Source organism: Oryctolagus cuniculus, chromosome 12, assembly GCF_051225735.1.
Source record: "Oryctolagus cuniculus isolate XC-2025 breed Fujian yellow rabbit chromosome 12, ASM5122573v1, whole genome shotgun sequence".
In the NCBI taxonomy this organism is placed as follows: domain Eukaryota; kingdom Metazoa; phylum Chordata; class Mammalia; order Lagomorpha; family Leporidae; genus Oryctolagus; species Oryctolagus cuniculus.
In genome coordinates, this window is record NC_142878.1 from 88,863,138 (window position 1) to 88,882,367 (window position 19,230).

The window sequence follows — 19,230 nt, forward strand, 5'->3', positions numbered from 1 at the left end:
GCTTTACGTAGGGGATCTGGTATACAAATGGAAGGGAAGACACAGTTACTATTTTGCTCTTGCAATAGGGGAAAAAATTATTTTTTTAATTAAAAGAAAAAAAGGTTTTAGCACAGTACAAAGGTTTTAGCACAGTACAGTTGAAAGTACAACTAAATGACTTTCTAAAAAATAAAATATCCAATATCTTTAGTTAATTCTGTAAATACAGTGTTTTCACAAAAAGATGCATTTAAAATCACTCTTTTCAACAGTAGTTAATTTTATCAGCACAAGAGTCACTTACCATGCTGTTATTGAGATTCTTGTCGACTCTGCAGAATGTATGCGGCGGACTTTCTCCTTTACTGGGTATTATGATACATATGTCTGTGACAGCCAGTGCATTTTGAGGCATGTTTTCAGAGGCTCTTCGGTAAGTGATGTAAATTCTTTGTGATGAGGTACTGCCACTAATATTTGCAGGGCGCCCATAGGGAGTATTTTGAATAATTTCACAGCCCTGTTTCAATCTTTCTTTCCAGTCATATAAAACCCTAAAAAATAAATTTGAAGAATATACAAATACACAAAGCACTCTCACATGTGAAAAGTAATATTCTCAGGCATCGTGAACTAATCCTTAAATGTAGCCATGTGATAAAAATATTTCCTATTACAATCATGCAATTGCATGCTATTACAAGCACAGTTCATAAAAATTAAAGAATTTGTTTTTTTATGTAAAATTTAAACAATGTAAGGAGAAATTTAGACTTTGTGTTTGTTAATATAAACCAGAGAAATCCAAGAATATTTGTTTAAGCATTCTTTTACTACATCTTTCTTTCTCTCTCAAATCAAGCACCTTCTTTAGAAAAGGTAATTTGCATTTCTGCCAAAGTTAAAATTTTATAAAAGAGAGGCCAGCAATGTGGTGTATCAGGTAAAGCCACCACCTGTGATGCCAAAACATCCCATAAGGGTGTGCCGGTTTGTATACTGGCTGCTCCACTTTCAATCCAACTCCCTACTAATGGCCTGGGAGAAGCAGCAGAAAGTACTTTTCCCATGCCACCCATGTAGGAGACCTGGAAGAAGCTCCTGGCTTCAGATTGGCCCAGCTCTGAACTTGGTGGCTATCTGAGGTATGAACTAGCAGATGGAAGATCTCAGTCTCTCTCTTTCTCTCTCCATACTGCTACCTTTAAATACATAAATAAATCTTTTTTTAAAAAAAGTCTTCTAAATATTATACTTAAAAGTACTTGGGGATGTCAAGAGAATATTCTGCTTGAATAATATCACATTATTCCCTCACAAAAGTGATTTGTACTTTGTTAAGTCCTAAGCATTAGTCAAAAAGCAAGTTTAAAGCTCTACTGTAATAAATGTGTTTTGAATTTGCTACAAAAGTTGTTATAATAGGCAATGTCTTCAACATCAATCTATTCTCTTATTTACTGGAATGGGCATTTGGCACAGAGCTTAAGACTCACGTATCCTATGTCAAAGCGCCTGGTTTCGAGTCAGGGCTTTCCTCCTGAATCTGGCTTCCTGCTAATGCACACCCTGTGAGGCAGCAGGCAATGGCTCACTTACTTGAATCTCTATCACCCACACAGGAAACCTGGACCGAGCCTCAAGCTCCTGCCTTTGGCCTGGCCCAGCCCTGGCTGCTTTAGGCATTTAGGAAGTCAACTAGCAGATGAGGGATCTCTCTCAGTCTCTTGTTCTATCTCTCTTTCAAATAAAATTATTAAAAAACAAATCAAAATTCCCTTACCAAAAATCCCATCATACAAATAAAGTTTAGTATCAGGAATTGTTCTAATTTCTTTTTTTTTTTTTAAGATTTATTTATTAACCTGAAATGCTGTTGGAGAGAAAGAGAGAAAGAGAGAGAGAAAGAGAGAAAAAGAGAGAGAGAGAGAGAGAGAATCTTCCATCTACTGGTTCAATCCCTAAATGGCTGTAATAGCCAGAGCTGAGCCAGGATCTCCCAAGTAGATGGCTGAGGCTGGGCCAGGCCTAAGACAGGAGCTTCCTCCGGGTCTCCCACACAGGTGCAGGGGCCCAGGAAGCTGGGATATCTCCTGCTGCTTTCCCAGGTGCATTAGCAGGGAGCTGGAGCAGAAGCAGATCAGCTGGGACTGGAATCAGTGCTCATACAGGCTTTAGCCTGCTGTGCCACAGTGCCAGCCCCCTGTTCTAATTTCTAATATAATTTTTAAAATTTTATTTGAGAGACAGTGATAGAAACAGAGACACAGGCCGGCGCCGCGGCTCACTAGGCTAATCCTCCGCCTAGCGGTGCCGGCACACCGGGTTCTAGTCCCGGTTGGGGCGCCGGATTCTGTCCCGGTTGCCCCTCTTCCAGGCCAGCTCTCTGCTGTGGCCAGGGAGTGCACTGGAGGATGGCCCAGGTGCTTGGGCCCTGCACCCTATGGGAGACCAGGAAAAGCACCTGGCTCCTGGCTCCTGCCATCGGATCAGCGCGGTGCGCCGGCCGCAGCGCGCCGGCCGCGGCGGCCATTGGAGGGTGAACCAACGGCAAAGGAAGACCTTTCTCTCTGTCTCTCTCTCTCACTGTCCACTCTGCCTGTCAAAAAAAAAAAAAAAAAAAAAAAAAAAAAAAAAAAAGAAACAGAGACACAGAGAGAGCACCCCCATATTTGCTGGTTCATTACCCAAATACCTGCAACAGCAAGGGCTGGCTCATGCTGAAGCCAGGAGCAAGGAGCCAGGAACTCAATCCAGGTCTCCACGTAAAAGGCAGGGACCCAACCATTTGAGCCATCACCTGCTTCCACCCAGGTTGCACATTGGCAGGAAGTTAAGAATCAGGAGCACAGTTGAGACTCAAACCCAGGTCCTTTGATACAGGATGCAGATGTCCCAAGCAGTATTTTAAAGATTTATTTATTTATTTGAAAGTCAGAGTTACACACAGAGAGAGGAGAGGCAGAGAGGCAGAGAGGCAGAGAGAGAGAGAGAGAGGTCTTCCATCAATGGTTCACTCCCCAGTTGGCCACAATGGCCAGAGCTGCGCTGATCCGAAGCCAGGACCCAGGAGCTTCTTCCGGGTCTCCCATGCAGGTACAAGGGCCCAAGGACTTGGGCCATCTTCTACTGCTTTCCCAGTCATAGCAGAGAGCTGGATAGGAAGTGGAGCAGCTGGGTCTCAAACCAGCATCCATATGGGATGCTGGCGCTTCAGGACAAGGTGTTAACCTGCTGCACCACAGCGCCGGTCCACAAGCAGTATTTTAATCACTAAGCCAAACATCTGCCCCTAATATAATATTTCATTTCTATTATTATTCTGGCTGTCAGCAATATTTTAGTTTGGAATTTTTGAGATAAATTTGAAGCTTAATCATAGCAACTGTGCTAGTCCTAATGTTAGTGTAAGTGTTTACTTTAAAAAAAAAAAAAGATAGCTTGGAGCAGGCATTTGGCTAGAGGTTAAGACACCAGTTAAGATACCCATGTCCCATATTAGAGTACCTAAGTTCCATCCCCAGCTCTGCTCCTGACTCCAGCTTCCTGCTAATGCAAAACCTAGGAGGTATAGGTGAGACCTGGATTGAGTTCCTGGATCTTAGCTTTGGCCCCATCTAAGTAGGGGCCATTGTGAGCATTTGGGAAGTGAACCAAAACTTTTTGTCACTCCCTTTCTCTGCCTCTCAAGTAGATTTTATTTTTAATTGTATACATAAGAAAAGAGCAACTAGCAGCTGGCATTGTGCCATAGCAGGTAAAGCCGCCACCTGCAATGCTAATATCCCATTTGGGTGCTGGTTGTGTCCTGGTTGCTCCACTTCAGATCCAGCTTCCTGCTAATGGCTTGGGAAAAGCAATAGTTGGCTCAAGTGTGTAGTCCCCTACTACTCACATGGGAGACCTGGAAGAAGCTCCTGGCTCCTGGCTTCTGCCTTGGCCAGCCTTAACCATTGAGGCCATCTGTGGAGTGAACCAGAGGATAGAAGATCTCTCTAACTCTAACTCTAACTTTAACTCTAACTCACTCTAACTCTAACTCTAACTCTAACTCTAACTCTGATTCAAATAAAGAAACAAAGATCTTAAAAAAAAAAAAAAAAAGGAGCAACTAAACACAGAGAATGTAGGTGCATCTGAATTCTATGTTCTACTACCTTCTACTAGCTGTATTACTTTAGGCAGTAATTAACCTCTGAGCCATATACTATTGAGCTAGAAAACTCTAAACTTTTCAGCTTCAAAAGACATCATAAAAAATGAAAGACAACTCACATAATGGGAAAAAATATTTGTAAATCATACAATTCATAAGAGTATGAGTATCCAGAATAGGAAGGTAAGTATGAGTATCAAGAATAGGAAAGTATTTCAAAATGTTTGAGGAAAAATGGAGTTAAAAGTTTATTTTGAAGCTGGCCCTGCGGCTCACTAGGCTAATCCTCTGCCTGCGCTGCCGGCACTCCGGGTTCTAGTCCTGGTTGGGGCGCCGGATTCTGTCCCGGTTGCTCCTCTTCCAGTCCAGCTCTCTGCTGTCGCCCGGGAGTGCAGTGGGGGATGACCCAAGTCCTTGGGCCCTGCACCTGCATGGGAGACCAGGAGGAAGCACCTGGCTCCTGGCTTTGGATCGGTGCAGCACGCCAGCCACAGCGGCCACTTGGGGGGTGAACCAATGGAAAAAGGATGACCTTTCTGTCTCTCTCTCTCTCTTAACTCTGCCTGTCAAAAAAAAAAGTTTATTTTGGTGTCAAAACTGAAATCCACAGTGTTTTTGTAGTATGCATTTTCCATGAAATATTCTAAAAAATACTTATTTATTTGAAGTGAGAGTTAGAGAAAGAGAGAGAGAAAGAGTGAGGGAGAGACAGAGATCTTCCATTCACTGGTTCACTCCCCATGTGGCCACAAGGGCCTGGGCTGGGCCAAGAACCAGAAGTTTTTTCTACCACATGGGTAGCAAAGGCCCAAGTACTTGGGCCATCTTCCACTGCTTTTCCCAGGCCGTTAGCAGGAAGGTGGATCAGAAGTGGAGCAGTCAGGACACGACCAGCGCCTATACAGGATGCCGGCATCACAGGCAACGGTTTTACCTGCTATGCCACATGCCAGCCCCGCCATGAACTTTTTTAAGTTCATGTATGTAAAGAACTGTTACAATAAAAAGATAACCAAATTAAAAAAAAAAAAACAGGTAAAAAGATATGAAGACATTCTCCCAAGACATACAAATTTGACAATAACCATATGAAAAGATGATTAACATCATCAGCCATCAGGTGAATGTATATCAAGGATATCATGGGACACCATTTCATACCTACTAGGCCAGCTATAATCAAAATGACAACAGGAATGCTAGGATGAAGAAAAACTGGAACCCTCATACACTCTTGGTAGGAATGCAAGACCGCAACTGCTTTGGAATACTGTCTAGCAGATGAGTAAAAGGTTAAAACAGAATTATCATACAAATATGACCCTGTAATTCCACACCTATTTATATACACAAAAAGTTTTGTACCACAATAAACTTATACTTTTCCTCCATTTTCTACAATTTTTTGAAGTACCCTTATATGTCTACATAAAAACCTGTATACACAAATACTCACAGTGACATTACTCATAATAGCCAAAAGATGGAAACATCCAAATATCCATCAGTGATGAATAGATAAATAAATCAGGGCATGTCTGTATGATGGAACAGTATTCAGTCATATGGAGGAATATAAACACACACCACAACATGGATAAATGTTGAAAATATTACACTAAGTGAAAGAATTCAGTCACAAAACACTTTAAGTAGCATGATTCTATTTACATGAAATGTCTAGAATAGACAAATCCTATTTGGATTTGATGGATGATTGCTGAAGACTGAAGGGGATTTGGGAGGCTACTACTAATGAGGACAAGGTTTCTTCATGGCATCATAAAAATGTCCTAAAATTTACTGAAGTGATGAATGCATAACTGTGAATATACTAAAAAATCACTAAGTATAAACGGGTAAAGAATATGATACATGGGCTATATCTCAATAAAGCAGTTATAGTGTTTAAAAAAGAGCTTTAAATTCAAAATGGTACCCTCAGTAAAGCTGAAATTTACACCAAGATGCTTGTTTGATACAGAGTTAAGCATTCATCCATAATCATTGTAACATTATTAAAGTCATCCTTTTTTCATACTTTAAAAGTAATTCAAAAATATAATTAAAATTTTTCTGAGCATGGTAATGCATTAATTTTCTGATACTTTCCTGTAAATGATTTTCAAATTCTTTCCCCTGCACTTAACAGAAAGAAATCAAGGCAAGATGAAAGTACTGACAAGCAACAAGACAGGGACAAAAGGAATACAAGAAGAGAAACAAAATTCTGAATATAAATCTATTTTCCTAAAGTTGCTATACGTCTACTAATAAACAAAATGAACAACTAACTTCAAAATCTGCAAAGCATATTATTTGTATCAATAACAATAATATATTTTTAAAAATACTTGGGACAGGCACTTGGCACAGCAGTAAAGATGCTACTCGAGATGCTTGCAACCCATATCTGAATGTGTGAATTTGAATCCTGGCTCCTCGACTTCTGATTCAACTTCCTGCTAATGTACACTCAAGGAGGCAGTGGGTGATGGCTTAAGTCTTGGGTTCCTGCCACTCATGTAGGAAACTTGGATTGAGGTACAGGGTACTGGCTTCAGCCTGGCCCAGCCCTCGCTGTTGCAGACATTTGGAGAGTGAACCACTGGGTGGGAGACCACTATCTGTGTATTTCTCAAATAAAATAAAAATGAAAAGAGAAAAAAAAACAAAACACCACTTACCCCAGATCTGTAAGTGGAGGCTTATCTCTTCCTCTTCTATAGCAAAGGTAAATCTGTGGCCCCACAAGACTTCCATTATTGAGATCAGCTGACAATCCAGTTGGGGTGACATCAATACACATGTAATCCTGTGGCACTTCCTCCCCAAGAGATTTAATAATAACTGAAACATCTGTGATAGGTTCTTTTGGTTTAGCTACTTTATGACAGGCATCATTGAAGTGAATTTCTTCTTCAAGAGGCTTTGAAACATCAGTTAACCCTGCCACAACAAAGTAGTCGGCAACACGAGGCCCTTTGTCTTCAATCATCTTCCATTACAGCAGACTACATCTAAAAGGAAAATAAAAGACTGGTATTCTTTAATAGGCCAAATAACTGTAAGTGGTTCTTAGCCAAGTAAGAACAACAACAACTGTAAGTGTGCTACCTCTCTAGTAAACACAATAGTATTTTAGATTTCATACATAAAAAGCAATACCTTTTTAAAAAATGAGAATATCTAGCATTGTTGCTTTTTTATAGAAGTAATGCATGTATTTCCAATTTTGGCAGCATGGAATCCTAGATTGCTTAAACAGACAATTAAAAAATCCTTTTAAATGCAAAGATTAATTTATAAGAATATAAGGGGAAGTCTCAGGGCCTCGAAACATTGAGGAAATAAAAAGCCAGGACACAGTCTATAAGTCAATACTTGGCGCGAAAATTTGCTGATTTCAATAAAGGGGTTTACGTTTTAAAAGGCATTACAGGAAACAAGACCTTGGGACCATCTAAAACACAGAATTAGAATTGAGACACTTAGATAAAGCCAAGAGCTTCAAACGACTAGTCCCTAGTTAAAGAAATTTTCAAAAACCTGTCCACTGTCAGAGAGAGACAATAAGGTTTGCCTCACTCTGAGGCAAAGGTTGGTACTGGTGAAGTGGGGGAAGGTCTCCTCTCAGAATTTGTAACAACAGGGCTACTCACTCCTGGATTTGGGGTTGAGCTTAAGCCATCTCCATGGTACCAAGAAGCTCCAACAGAGAAATTAATAATAAAAGCATTCTCAGGCTAGTGATACCCCTGGGGAAGCAAATGCAAAACAGTTCTAGAGGGCACACATTCAACCCAGGCTTTCCAGAGGTAAAGCCCAGCTGAGGAGAGCTCCCATTCCAAAATTACAAAAATACACTATATGAGTCTCAACAGACACAATGGAAGAATCTCAAATAATAGAAGTAGGGAGAGGATGACAATCATGCATGCTTTATAACAAACTCAAAGGGAGATATGCAAAGTGGAATCTCTGTATTTGCAGACACTTTGATAGTAAAATCCCCTTCAGTTGTTTAGTATCACTGAAACTTATTTTTTTCATTAACTAAGAGAACATACTCCATAGTATTGTCATTATTTATATACCACTGTTATAAGAAAAAATGTTTAATCTAAAACAGAATTTCCTTGCCTGAGTTTCATCTAAGAGTTTCAACTTAGAATCAGTTCTAATAAATGCAAAGAAAGAGTTTCATGAACAAGTACCTTTTTGAATATTTATAATACATAAATATTAAACCCACAGCAGTCTTTTGATAAAGGTACCAGATAACTTTTATGTTTAACTCAGAATTTCCCAGGCTTATCGGAATAATGACTACTATTTTCCCACTTAACTAAAAAAAAATCCTTAGAACATGTTTTGGGAACTGTTAGCTTAAAGTAAACAACCTTCCCTTACAGACTGTAAAGAAATTCTTATGGACCATTTACTTACCTATAATAGAATTATAATAATTTCATCATAATCCCAAAACTCATTTCATTTTCTATATTGCTAACATCATGAGTTTTCAGAATTCATGCCACATTTCTTGGAATCTATATTCATTGCTCAAACACACTCTGTAAATATTACCATTGTTTGCTTAGAAAACAAGCCTAAAGAAGGATTAAATGTTCCTATTTGTTTTATTCAGTTATATATGGCTCCTCTGAAGCAATTCCCTTACACAAAATATTTCTGCAAGTAATAAAACACTTCAGCTTTTCAGAAATGCCTCTCAGACTGAAAACAAAAAAAGGTAATAACCAGTTCTTCTGAGAAGACTATTAAATACTGAGTCACCACTCTTAGCTGCCTACCTATAACATGTGTTCCACAAAAAAACAAAGTCAGTTTTACCTGGTTGGTGATCTATTCATTAAAAAAAGTATTATAATACTTAAAAGAGCAGTTTGCATTTAGCTTTTTTCCCTATTTTATTAATATTTGGAAATAACAGTTTATAGGTTCATTAGTATTTTGATGGATACACCATTGCTGATCTATTTGCTTACTAATCATTTATTACTTCTATTTATTTTGCTAATAATTTTAAATGTTACAATGTATAACCTTGAACATAAACCTTTAGGTATAACAATTATTTCTTCAGGATTAAATCACTGAAGTGGAATTATTAGGTTAAAAGCTACCTCAGTCTTTTTTTTTTTTTTTTTAAGATTTATTTATTTGTCTGAAAGGCAGAATTAGAGAGAGAGAGGCAGAGGCAGAGGCAGGGAATGAGAGAGAGAGAGGTCTTCCATCCACTGGTTCACTCATCAAATGGCTGCAATGGCTGGAGCTGCGCCGATCCAAAGCCAGGAGCCAGGAGCTTCTTCCGAGTCTCCCACGTGGGTGCAGGGGCCCAAGGACTTGGACCATCATCTACTGCTTTCCCAGGCCATAGCAGGGAGCTGGATCAGAAGTGGAGCAGCCGGGACTCAAACCGTCGCCCATATGGGATGCCAGCACTGCAGGCGGAGGCTTTAACTGTTACACCACAGTGCCAGCCCTCAGTCTTTGCAAGTATTTATGTGCTTTAATGTGTGCATGAATTTTAATCTCTTATTAAAAACTAGTCTCAAACATTACTTTGGTAGAACATTTCCTTTCATAATAGAGACAAAAACATCTTCCTTTTTCCTAGATTCTAACTTCATATTAAATTAAAGAATAGGAGTGTGCATGCAGCTTAGTGCTTAAGACCATGCTTGGGACACCCACATCCTGTATCAAAGTGCCTAGGTTTGAGTCCCATCTCCTTTTTCAATTCCAGCTTCCTGGTTTTTTTTTTTAATTAATTAATTTATTTTGACAGAGTTAGACAGTGAGAGAGAGAGACAGACAGAGAGAAAGGTCTTCCTTCTGTTTGTTCACCCCCCAAAGGGCTGCTACAGCTGGCATGCAGCGTGGATCCGAAGCCAGGAGCCAGGCGCTTCCTCCTGGTCTCCTATGCAGGTGCACAGCCCAAGCACTTGGGCCATCCTCCACTGCACTCCCGGGCCACAGCAGAGAGCTGGACTGGAAGAAGAGCAACCGGGACAGAATCTGGCGCCCCAACCGGGACTAGAACCCGAGGTGCTGGCGCTGCAGGCAGAGGATTAGCCTAGCGAGCCACGGCGGCGCCGCCTCAGCTTCCTGGGAGGCAGTAGGTGATGGCTCAAGCAGTTGTATCCCTATCACCCAAGAGGTAGATCTAGATTGCATTCCTGGCTCATGGCTTCAGCCTGGCCCAGCGCCATCTGTCCCTGCGCTAATGCAGAAAGGGAACCAGCAATGGCAGATTTCTCTGCTCCTTTCAACTAAATCAATCTGATGAGTTAACTAATTTGAACACAGTCACTACTGCATACAGTACAATATTATATCTATGCAATAAGAAAGGACATAGAGGAGAAACAGTGCTATCTTTATAGCATATATATTTAATATTTTTAAAATTAATGCCTTAGATTTTGAAATAAACTGTTAAGCAAATATTGAGGAGAACATTGTTCTAAAAAGTGCTTTTGGGGGCCAGCGTTGTGGCGTAGTGGGTTAAGCTGCCGCCTGCAGTGCCAGCATCCCACATGGGCGCCAGTTTGAGACCTGGCTGCTCCACTTCCGATCCAGCTCTCTGCTATGGTCTGGAAAAGCAGTAGAAGATGGCCCAAGTCCTTGGGCCCCTGCATCCATATGGGAGACCTCGAAGAAGCTCCTGGCTCCTGGCTTCGGATCGGCACAGTTCTGGCTGTTGTGGCCAACTGGGGAGTGAACCAGTGGATGGAAGATCTCTCTCTCTCTCTGTCTCTCTCTCTGTCTCTCTTTCTCTCTCTGTGTAACTCAGACTTTCAAATAAATAAATCTTTTTTTTAAAAAAAGTGCTTTTGATTAGATGTTCCTGGTTTGCAAATTTTAATAAAATTTATTTTTATTTTTATTTTTGACAGGCAGAGTGGACAGTGAGAGAGAGACAGACAGACAGAAAGGTCTTCCTTTTGCCGTTGGTTCACCCTCCAATGGCCGCTGCAGCCGGTGCATTGCGCTGATCCGAAGCCAGGAGCCAGGTGCTTTTCCTGGTCTCCCATGGGGTGCAGGGCCCAAGCACTTGGGCCATCCTCCACCGCACTCCCGGGCCACAGCAGAGAGCTGGCCTGGAAGAGGGGCAACCAGGACAGAATCCGGCGCCCCGACCGGGACTAGAACCTGGTGTGCCGGCGCTGCAAGGCAGAGGATTAGCCTATTGAGCCATGGCGCCAGCCGCAAATTTTAATAATTTTATCTTATGCACAAATGAATACAGTAAATAACTACTGAACTAAAACAAGAAGGTACTGTTCTTTCAAAATAAATATAAGAAAAGAACAATTTTAAAGTGGTGATAGGAGCTGGCCCTGTGGCGTAGTGGGTAAAGCTGCTGCCTGTGATGCCAACATCCCATATGGGGGCACCTGTTCGAGTCCCAGCTGCTCTACTTCCAATCCAGCTCCATCCTAAGAAACCTGGGAAGGCAGAGGAAGATGGCCCAAGTCTGCAGACCTCTACACTCATATGGGAATCCTGGAGGAATCTCCTGTCTCCTTGCTTCACATGGGCCCAGCTCTGGCCATTGCAGCCATTTGAGGGGTGAACCAGTAAATGGAGAGTCTCTCTCGCGCACTCTCTCTCTCTCTCACCTTGCCTTTCAGATAAATAAATAAATCTTAAAAAAAAATTAATTAAGCTGGTGATAAAATCCTCTTACATTTATTGACAGGGAAGTTAATTATCATTCTATTTCCCTTGTCTTATTGCTGTTTTCTACTTACTTATTTGGAGCATGGGAAGGTTAAGAAGGTGGGCAAAATATTTTAAGGCACAGATGACAAAGTATATAACTTTCAACATAGCTAGCAACAAAAATCCACCAGAAAGATCTAAGTGCCCGTTAATTCATTCAAGAAGAGCATATACTATTTAAAATGTACCTCTATTTTTAATTTTAAGTCAACTGCTTTTAAAGTGATATCATTAATTTAGAAATTAGAGGGAAGACATTATTAAAAATTACAAGCAAATACTGAAACTACAATTTTTAATAGAGAAATGAATAATCAGTATTTCCTAACAGTTCCATTAAGCCTGGAGGTTTTATTTTGGCATGTGAAATCTGCAATACTGATAAAAAAAATAGTAAATGTAAATTAAAACAAAATGCCTTGTGCTGGTAAGAGTCAAGATAATTACTCTGAAAGAGAACTTCAAGAAAGCATTCCTAGCCGGCGCCGCGGCTCACTAGGCTAATCCTCCGCCTAGCGGCGCCGGCACACCGGGTTCTAGTCCCGGTCGGGGCGCCGGATTCTGTCCCGGTTGCCCCTCTTCCAGGCCAGCTCTCTGCTGTGGCCAGGGAGTGCAGTGGAGGATGGCCCAGGTGCTTGGGCCCTGCACCCCATGGGAGACCAGGAAAAGCACCTGGCTCCTGGCTCCTGCCATCGGATCAGCGCGGTGCGCCGGCCGCAGCGCGCCGGCCGCGGCGGCCATTGGAGGGTGAACCAACGGCAAAGGAAGACCTTTCTCTCTGTCTCTCTCTCTCTCTCACTGTCCACTCTGCCTGTCAAAATAAAAAAAAAAAAAAAAAAAAAAAAAAGAAAGCATTCCTAGTCACACACAAAATGAACTTTTAATGTGGAAATCACAGCAAAAACCTCTGAACAATTAGGTGGTAAATTTCCATAAATTCATTTTTGGAGACTGGGGATCACAAAAAAACATACATCTAATCCAAAAGCTCTCTAAATAATACATAGTAATACAAAATCTTGAAATAGCTTTATTCAAGCTGAAATAACAAATATATAATTAATCAATGATTTTTTTCAATTCTCCTTTGTTCAACATGGATAACAAGTTAGCTCATAAAATAAAATGTTCAAAGTTATTTTAAAATGTCAGATACCTGCATAGCTAGTCTTTCACTTTAAATTACATACATTTTCATTGCAAACAGAAAGCAAAGATGATGTCCTCTCTATTACTGCAAGGTTCAAGAGAACTCAATTTGGAAGTCATTACAAGAAAGCTCTTACCCATTCAGCAACTAATGGAGACTGACTTTTCTCTCTTTCAATCTCCCCAATCAATTAAGATTCTTTTTATTTCTTCTCTCACTCCATTAGGCCAATATATTTAAGCATTCGCTACTGAGGCTCACTCTAAGGATAAGAAAATGCAAGAGGAGCAATCAGAGGAAATTTTTTTAAAAATATTTATTTATTTATTTATTTGGAAGTCAGAGTTACAGAGAAAAGAGGGAAAGCCAAAGAGAAAGGTCTTCCATCTGCTGATTCACTCCCCAGATGACTGCACTGCCAGGGCTGGGCTAGGCTGAGGTCAGGAGCCAGGAGCTTCATCCTGGTCTCCTACATGGGTGGCAGGGACCCAAACACTTTGGCCATCTTCCACTGCTTTTCACAGGCCATTAGCAGGGAGCTGGATGGAAAGTATAGAGCTATGCCACAATGCTGGCCCCTAAGAGAAATACTTTAAAAATATATAAAAAACAAAATTTCTGAACATAAAACATTCTGTGTAATTATTAACTATTACTGAGATGGTAGTTAAGCAAAAACCTTCCAGGCAGGATGTGATAGCCCTTAACTCAGAATTACATATGAAAATGGTCAATAACACAATGGAACAGTTCAGCCTCCTTACCTCAGTTCATTTAAATCAACAGAATAAATTTCCTGCTTTTTCCAAAAATGTAATTCCCCAGTTATTCTAATCTATCTTTTCCTATATTATCAAAACTAGAGACCTTTATTCCTATCTTTTCTAAATTTCATCTTTGATCTTTCTTTCAATCAAGTTATCTAATCTACTGTCCTTCAAACACAATTTTGCCCTTGAGTTGTTTTTTACTTTGTAAAATAATCTTATCTTCTTTAAATTTTTTTTTTAATTTGAGAGGCAGAGAGAGAGAGAGAGAGAGAGAGATTGAGAGAGATTGAGAGAGAGAAAGCTCCCATCTGCTGGTTTACTCCCCAACAGCCAGGAACACCATCCCGGTCTCCACAAGGGTGGCAGGAACTAAGTACCTTAAGCCATCTGCCACTGCCTACCAGAATCTTCATTGGCAGGAAGCTGGTGTCAGGAGGCAAACCTGGGAATCCATCATAGGCACTTCAACAGGAGATGCAGGCATCTTTTTATTTTTTTTTTAAGATTTATTTTTTTTGAAAGGCAGAGTTACAGAGAGTAAGCGAGACCTTCTATCTGTTGGTACACTCTCCAAATGGCCACAATGGCTAGAGCTAGGCAGATCTAAGCTGCTTCCGGGTATTCCGTGTGGGTGCAGGGGCCAAGTACTAGAGCTATCTTCTGTGGCTTTCCCAGGTGCATTAACAGGGAGCTGGATAGGAAGTGGAACAGCCAGGACTCGAACCATATGAGGTGCTGGGGTTGCAGGCAGTAGCTATACCCACTATGCCACAGTGCCGGTTCCATGGGATACAGGTATTTTAACTAGCCTCTTAATTGCTAGTTTAATGCCCACTCCCTACAACTTTATTCTTTTCTACTTTAACTACACATTATTTCCTTTTTCTAATCAAACTCATATTTTTCAAAACAACTTAAATCTATATGGAGATGGGCACATCTCAGAATGTTTGGATTTGAGCACCAACTCTACTTCTAATTTCAACTTCCTACTAATGTGTACCCTCAGAGGCAATAAGTGATAGCTCAAATATTTGGGTTCCTGTCACCTACATAGGAGACCCAGAGTTAGTTCTGTGCTGCTGGTTTTGCCTGACCCACAGTGGTTGTTGTAATCATTTGGGAAGCAAACCAACAGATGGAAGATTGTTTACTTTCTCCCTCTCTTTCTCTCGTTCTGCCTTTTCAATATATGTAATTAAGTAAAAATTATAAAAAATGGCTTAGCTATTTTTTTTTTTTTGGACAGGCAGAGTGGACAGTGAGAGAGAGAGAAAGAAAGAAAGGTCTTCCTAAGCCGCTGGTTCACCCTCCAATGGCTGCCGCGGCTGGCGCCCTGCGGTCAGCGCACCACGTTGATCCGATGGCAGGAGCCAGGTACTTCTCCTGGTCTCCCATGGGGTGCAGGGCCCAAGCACTTGGGCCATCCTCCACTGCACTCCCTGGCCACAGCAGAGAGCTGGCCTGGAAGAGGGGCAACCAGGACAGAATCCGGAACCCCAACCGGGACTAGAATCCGGTGTGCCGGCGCTGCAAGGCGGAAGATTAGCCTAGTGAGCCGCGGCGCTGGCCGCTTAGCTATTCATAAGACTTTGCGTTAAAATCTTTAGACTTTCATTTAAACTTTATGAACTGTACAAAGTAGGTAAAAAAAAATCAACAGTCTCATTCACAATAAATCAGCTTTGTATCTTACAGTTAAGTCTTCGAGAACAGAAAATATCCTTCTAATCCTCATCCACACTTACAAAGAACTAAAATATTTGTATTTCTATTAAGTAAACATTTCCAAATTGCTATGAGATTCATAATTATACTAAATGATTATATAATATTGTATCAAATAGAAATATAAACTATAGTATCCCATTATCTTTATTCCCAGCTAATAACCAAAGTATAGCAGGTGATTTAAAATATTTGTTAAATGAATATTTATTTTATAATCTTTATTAAGCATATTATATTAAACATATCTTTTTTCTATATTCCACAATAATTTTACTGAACCACAATTACAGCTGCTGAGATAGATATAGATGATCTGAATCTAGTAACCAATCATCACCATGATCAGGGTCCCAGACAAAATTAGAAATTTACTGAATAACTGATTCATTTATTCAAGGTATTTTTAATAAATACTAGGTACTGATGTAAACAGAGATAAAAGCAACAGCATCTGCCTTCAGAGAGCTTCTTATTTAGTTTTACCTTTCCTCATCCCTTTCCATACTTTGATCCTACCTCCTGCCATCTTTTCTTCTATTATCCTTCTGACTCCAAGTGTCTGACTTCACCTTGCCCAAAGTTTCATCCATCAGTTTCTCATAAAAGTCCCATGCATAGAACTTATACAACTTTGTTCTCCCTTTCCTCATCTCCTTAAAACTAGCAGTCCTTCAACATCAGTACCCTAAGGAGACTTTAAAGGAAAAAAGTCTTATTTGGATATCATATTTAACAGTACACTGATTTTTTTAAAAAAAGGTTTAACCTTGCAAGACAATATTTTTTAAAGTAAGTACTTTTTTATAGTAAGCTTTATTGGGGCTGGCACAATGGCCCAGCGGGTTAAAGCCCTGGCCTGCAGCACCAGCATCACATAGGATGCTGGTTCAAGTCCCGGGTGCTCCTCTTCCTATCCAGCTCTCTGCTATGGCCTGGGAAAGCAGTAGAAGATGGTCCAAGTCCTTGGGCCCCTGCACCCACGTGGGAGATTCAGAAGAAGCTCCTGGCTTCAGACCGGTGCAGCTCCGGCCTTTGCAGTCAACTGGGGAGTGAAATCCTTCACTCTGTGTAACTCTGACTTTCAAATAAATAAATAAATCTTTTTTTTTTTAAATAAAACAATAAAAAACCATAAATGAATAATTGGACAACTCTCTTTTGAAGGATTTCCAAGTTTTGATTTATTAAAAAATTAAAAATGGAATAATGGGCACTTACAGAGGAAGGGATCTTGTAGGTCATACATAGCCAGTCCCTCATTTTATAGCCAAAGAAGCACAAAAAGTAACCTACTTAAGGATATCCAGCTAGTCAGCAGTACAGCCTGAGCAAGAACTCCGTTCCTTTAATCCAATATTCTTTACACTGGCGAGTTTGCCCCTAATAAAGTTTTGAATTAATACTGACCTAAGGGATATCTTGGGACATCTTCTTTCAATAAGCTATTTTGTGCCACTTCTTACTCATAAGTATTATGTGGTGAACATAACACAAATTCTTTAGAATTATGGTAAATTAAGGTTTCACTGTATTTACAACAGAAAACAGCTAACCGAAACAAATGAAAATGAAAAGCAAAAATACTTACACATTACCGGAGTTTTCTCTCTGCAATTGATGCCAACCTCAATTTGTGAATTCTGGAGGCCTCAGTTTGGGAAATACTATACTGAAAAGAATAAGAATTGAGCTTAAATCAATTGGAATCAAGTATTTCCCAATATGCTTATGGATACTTAAACTTCTATTAGCAATAATTTTTATATGAAATGATTCCAAACATTGCTCTCATATGGTTAATAATAATTTTCAAACACCAGCTCTGCTAGAAAACACATTTCAGTCAGGAATACATACTTAAAAAAAAAGAGAGAGTGAGATAGAAAAAATGTTTTTAAAAAATGGAAGGCACAAAATAAATGTGCAGAGAAGTTAAATATAAGAAAGAAAAACCATGTCTATTTCTGAGGCGTAACGGAGAGCATTTCATTCCTAAAGAAAAAAAATACATAATTAAGACAATTCATGGGCTGGTGCTGTGGCACAGTAGGCTAAGCCTCTGCCTGCGGTGCTGGCATCCCATGTGGGCTCGGGTTCGTGTCCTGGCTGCTCCTCTTCTGATTCAGATCTCTGCTATGGCCTAGGAAAGTGGTAGAAGATGGTCCAAGTGCTTGGGCCTCCACAACCATCTAGGAAACCTGGAAGAAGCTCCTGGCTCCTGGCTTCTATTAGCCCAGCTATAGCCATTGTGGCCATTTGGGGAGTAACCAGCGAATGGAAGACCTTTCTCTCTGTCTCTCTGTCTGTAACTCTACTTCTCAGATAAATAAATAAATATTTTTTAAAAAAGACAATTCAAATGAAGACTCAAGTTTGCTTCTATATATATAACATATTTCAAACAAGTCAACATCCAAAAAGTACCTTTACTTTATTATAAATTTTAAATATAATATTTAAATAGAATTGGGGCCAGCGCTGTGGCGTAACGGGTAAAGCCACTGCCTGCAGTGCTGGCATCCCATATGGGCATCGGTTCGAGTCCTGGCTGCTCCACTTCCCATCCAGCTTTCTGCTATGGCCTGGGCAAGCAGTGGGAGATGGCCCAAGGCCTAGGGTCCCTGCACCCATGTGGAAAACCTGGAAGAAGCTCCTGGCTCCTGGCTTTGGATGGGTACAGCTCCGGCCATTGTGGCTAATTTTGGGTGAACCAGTGGATAGAAGACCTCGCTCTTTCTGCCTCTACTTCTCTCTTTGTGTAACTATGACTTTCAAATAAATAAATAAATCATTAAAATAAATAAATAGAATCCATTGTCTCAAATGCTTAACAAGAGATATGGTAGGGATCTCATCAAGGAGCCAAAATCTTCTGTCCTGGACAATAGGCAATGTTGTTTTTATGTGATTCAATATTTCATGGTCATATTGTCTATAAATTGAATTGTTTATAAAGTTGTAGCTGGCCGGCACTGCGGCTCACTAGGCTAATCCTCCGCCTGCAGCGCCGGTACCCTGGGTTCTAGTCCCGGCTGGGGCTCAGGATTCTGTCCCAGTTGCTCCTCTTCCAGTCCAGCTCTCTGCTGTGGCCCAGGAAGGCAGTGGAGGATGGCCCAAGTGCTTGGGCCTTGCACCTGCATGGGAGACCAGGAGGAAGCACCTGGCTCCTGGCTTTGGATCGGCGCAGCGTGCCGGCCGTAACAGCTCTTTGGGGGATGAACCAACGGAAGGAAGACCTTTCTGTCTCTCTCTCACTGTCTAACTCTGCCTGTCAAAAAAAAAAAAATTTATATATATATATATATATATATATATATAAAGTTGTAGCCACGAGTCATTTTAAATAACAAATGGAAAGCTGGTGCCACTGACAAAGTCTTAGGATACAGCCAGACCAGCATCATATCAACTAATGGTAGGTTAATTTTCTAATACTGGACAAGTGTGCATACAAAAGGACTTCTAGTAATAAAGCATTAATAGCGCCTTCAGAAAAACAAGTTGAAGTATAGAAATCACAAGCACATCAAGAGGAAGAAATTACTGCGTTAACCCACATAAACTATCTACTAATGACAGAAAAAAAAGCAGCAACAGATACAAGATGTATGTTAGATGGCTGGTCTTTGCTATGTGTCTATCTACGAGAAATGGAAGAGAGGGGAGGAAAGACCTATTTCAGCCAA

The 19,230-nt window shown here is 40.5% G+C and overlaps 1 protein-coding gene across 15 annotated transcripts in view; it reads right to left on the reverse strand.

Annotated features, from left to right (window-relative positions):
* The window catches only part of DENND4A (DENN domain containing 4A), a 132,046-nt gene that overhangs the window by 86,090 nt on the left and 26,726 nt on the right, over positions 1-19,230 (reverse strand). For 8 of the 15 annotated variants that reach the window (XR_016218270.1, XR_016218271.1, XR_016218269.1 and 5 more), the window contains exons 2-4: positions 17,133-17,213; positions 6,826-7,158; positions 287-536 (exon numbers count right to left, since the gene is read on the reverse strand). Coding sequence is in view for 12 of the 15 variants with exons in the window: in XM_008268877.5 (XP_008267099.2) it covers positions 287-536; positions 6,826-7,136 (561 nt within the window). In the remaining 3 variants the exon portion in view is untranslated. Of the gene's footprint in view, positions 1-286; positions 537-6,825; positions 7,178-13,179; positions 13,306-17,132; positions 17,214-19,230 lie in introns of all 15 variants that reach the window. The other 7 variants (XM_089310589.1, XM_051821821.3, XM_051821822.3 and 4 more) reach the window with 5 other exon arrangements.